This window comes from Saccostrea cucullata, unplaced genomic scaffold, assembly GCF_032062105.1.
Source record: "Saccostrea cucullata isolate Sc308-1 unplaced genomic scaffold, CSIRO_AGI_Scuc_v1 ctg3060, whole genome shotgun sequence".
Taxonomy (NCBI): Eukaryota; Metazoa; Mollusca; class Bivalvia; order Ostreida; family Ostreidae; genus Saccostrea; species Saccostrea cuccullata.
In genome coordinates, this window is record NW_026933152.1 from 52,786 (window position 1) to 55,106 (window position 2,321).

The 2,321-nt window shown below is 34.9% G+C and overlaps 1 protein-coding gene across 1 annotated transcript; it reads left to right on the forward strand.

The window, feature by feature from the left end:
- Positions 1–1,440: 1,440 nt before the first annotated feature.
- Positions 1,441–2,317, forward strand: LOC134237400 (olfactory receptor 8B3-like; the record flags this gene model as incomplete). The annotated part of the gene is made up of 1 exon (XM_062719504.1): positions 1,441–2,317. A coding segment is annotated over exon 1 (765 nt), but the record flags the coding sequence as incomplete, so codon positions are not given.
- Between the last annotated feature and the right edge of the window lie 4 nt (positions 2,318–2,321).

Sequence of the window (2,321 nt, forward strand, 5' to 3'; positions counted from 1 at the left end):
AATTTTTGTTTCACAAAAAATAATCCTTTGTTGACATTTGTCGCGTGAAATCACCTTCGAAAAATTAAATTTATCGCTTACATGTATAACTCATGAAGAACAAACCAGAGCATTTTTTTCCACAACAAAGTGTACACGGGCATTATTCTCCCTCGTTACTAAACTCCCTTTTAAAAAAATCTTTAAAAATATCTGATTTTCCTTTATTCTATAAATATGCATATTAATATAAAAATTACTATGGATAATATTCAATTAATTTCTTAATTTTTAGAAGATATATCATGACGTAGGATTCTACTAATGGAAAAAAATACTCGGGTTTAAATTCTCTTCATAATTAGATATAACCGATAAAAGTATTTCTTTCAAAGGTGACTTGATCTTAACTTCCCGTCAGGATCTGCTGTTTGTACAAGGTTTTTTGATGTTTTCCATGTAAGGATTGTTGTAATAAACTATTAAATCAATCTTATAATTAATTTTATATATTATCTATGTAATGACATACTTTTATTGTTTAAGATAATATGTGCCTGTTTCGGATGAAGCGGCTTTAAGATAGAGGAAACAGGAAGAAACAACCTAGTTTTGAATGAAATTTGAAGGAATGAAATCAAACTAGGAATGAACGGAAGAAGAACAAGAGGCCATGAGCCACATCGCTCACCTGAGCACATGGGCTGATTAAAAAACACAAAAGCTACCTGAGGATGCTTCCAATTTCATCTTTCCCCGCCCAATGGTTATAGAAGCATTTTTCATATTTATGTAAAACTTTGATGAGCCATTGTGGCCCCACCTCACCCCTGAGGGTCATGATTTGAACAAACTTGAATTTACACTACCTGAGGATGCCCCCAAGTTGGCCCAGTGGAATTTTTAAAGATTTCCCCCATATATTCCTATGTAAAACTTTAACCAGCCATTGTGACCCCGCCCAAACCCCGGGGGTCATGATTTGAAAAAACTTGAATCTATACTACCTGAGAATGCTTCCACATGAGTTTCATCATTCCTGGCCCAATGGTTCTGGAGACGAAGATTTTTTAAGATTTGTCCTATATATTCCTATGTAAACTTTGACCAGCCATTGTGGCCCCGCCCTACCCCCGGGGGTCATGATTTGTACAAAGTTGAATCTACATTACCTGAGGATGATTCCACATGAGTTTCATCTTTTCTGGCTCAGTGGTTCTTGAGAAGAAGATTTTTAAAAGATACCGTTAATTTTTCATTAATTCATAATTGGAAGAGGACTTGGCCCTTCATTTCAACAAATTTGAATCCCCTTCACCCAAGGATACTTTGTGGCAAGTTTTTGAAATGAAATTCAAAGATGAAAATCTGAAAATCAAACTAGGACGACAGACAACGGACAAATTTTGGAAAAAGAAAGTGAATGATAAAAACTATATTTAGAAAGATAGAGAACAGGGAAGAAAAAATATAAAAATATCGATAATCAATTTAATATCTAAAAAAAAACACATTTTCATATGTTTGGTCTTTGATGGTCATAAATGAAACATAAACAGATATTTATGTAGAAATGGATAACGGTACGTCCATATCTGAGAAAATAGACATTTGGAATAACTTGCTTGCAAAGGAATTGATTCCAAACAATGTGATTTTGTCTTTGTATATTATTACCGGTCTTGTTGGAAATTTAACTGTAATTTTTATTTACGGTGTAAAATTGAAGGACAGCAAGGAGGAGAGATATTTCATTCCGTACCTGGCTACAGCAGATCTGTGTGCCTCTAGCGTCTCTGCTTCTTTTGGAATGGCTCTCAATTTAATGCAAACCAAATTTGAGAACACATATGTGTGTAAGACAGGGTGGTTCTTTGCAGCATTTACAACATTTACTTCGATTTTGATTCTCCTGGCTATCGCTGTACACAGATATCGCAAGATTTGTAAACCTCTTGGAAAACAAATGACACTGAAATGGAAACGAATTGCTCTATGTCTAGGGATTATTATTGCATTTCTTTTAGCGTTACCTACGACTCATTTTTATGGCTCAGTTCCGTTTAGAAATGATGAAAAAGGGATTGTTGGATTACGGTGCAGTAGAGTAAAGACCGTCAACAAAACCGGGTCTTTGATATTCGGAGGCGGACTTCTTTTAACAGCTATAGCGATTATAGTTTCACTTATTTGTCTTTATGCCAAAATGGGATATACTATTATCATGCATTTCAAGTTTATGAATACCAAAGGCAAGAAAAAAGCCTTTTCGGAACCGGAACATCCCAAAAACATCGAAGAACCTCGTAGCGCTGATGACTTAGTTAGTGGTACAGAAAATG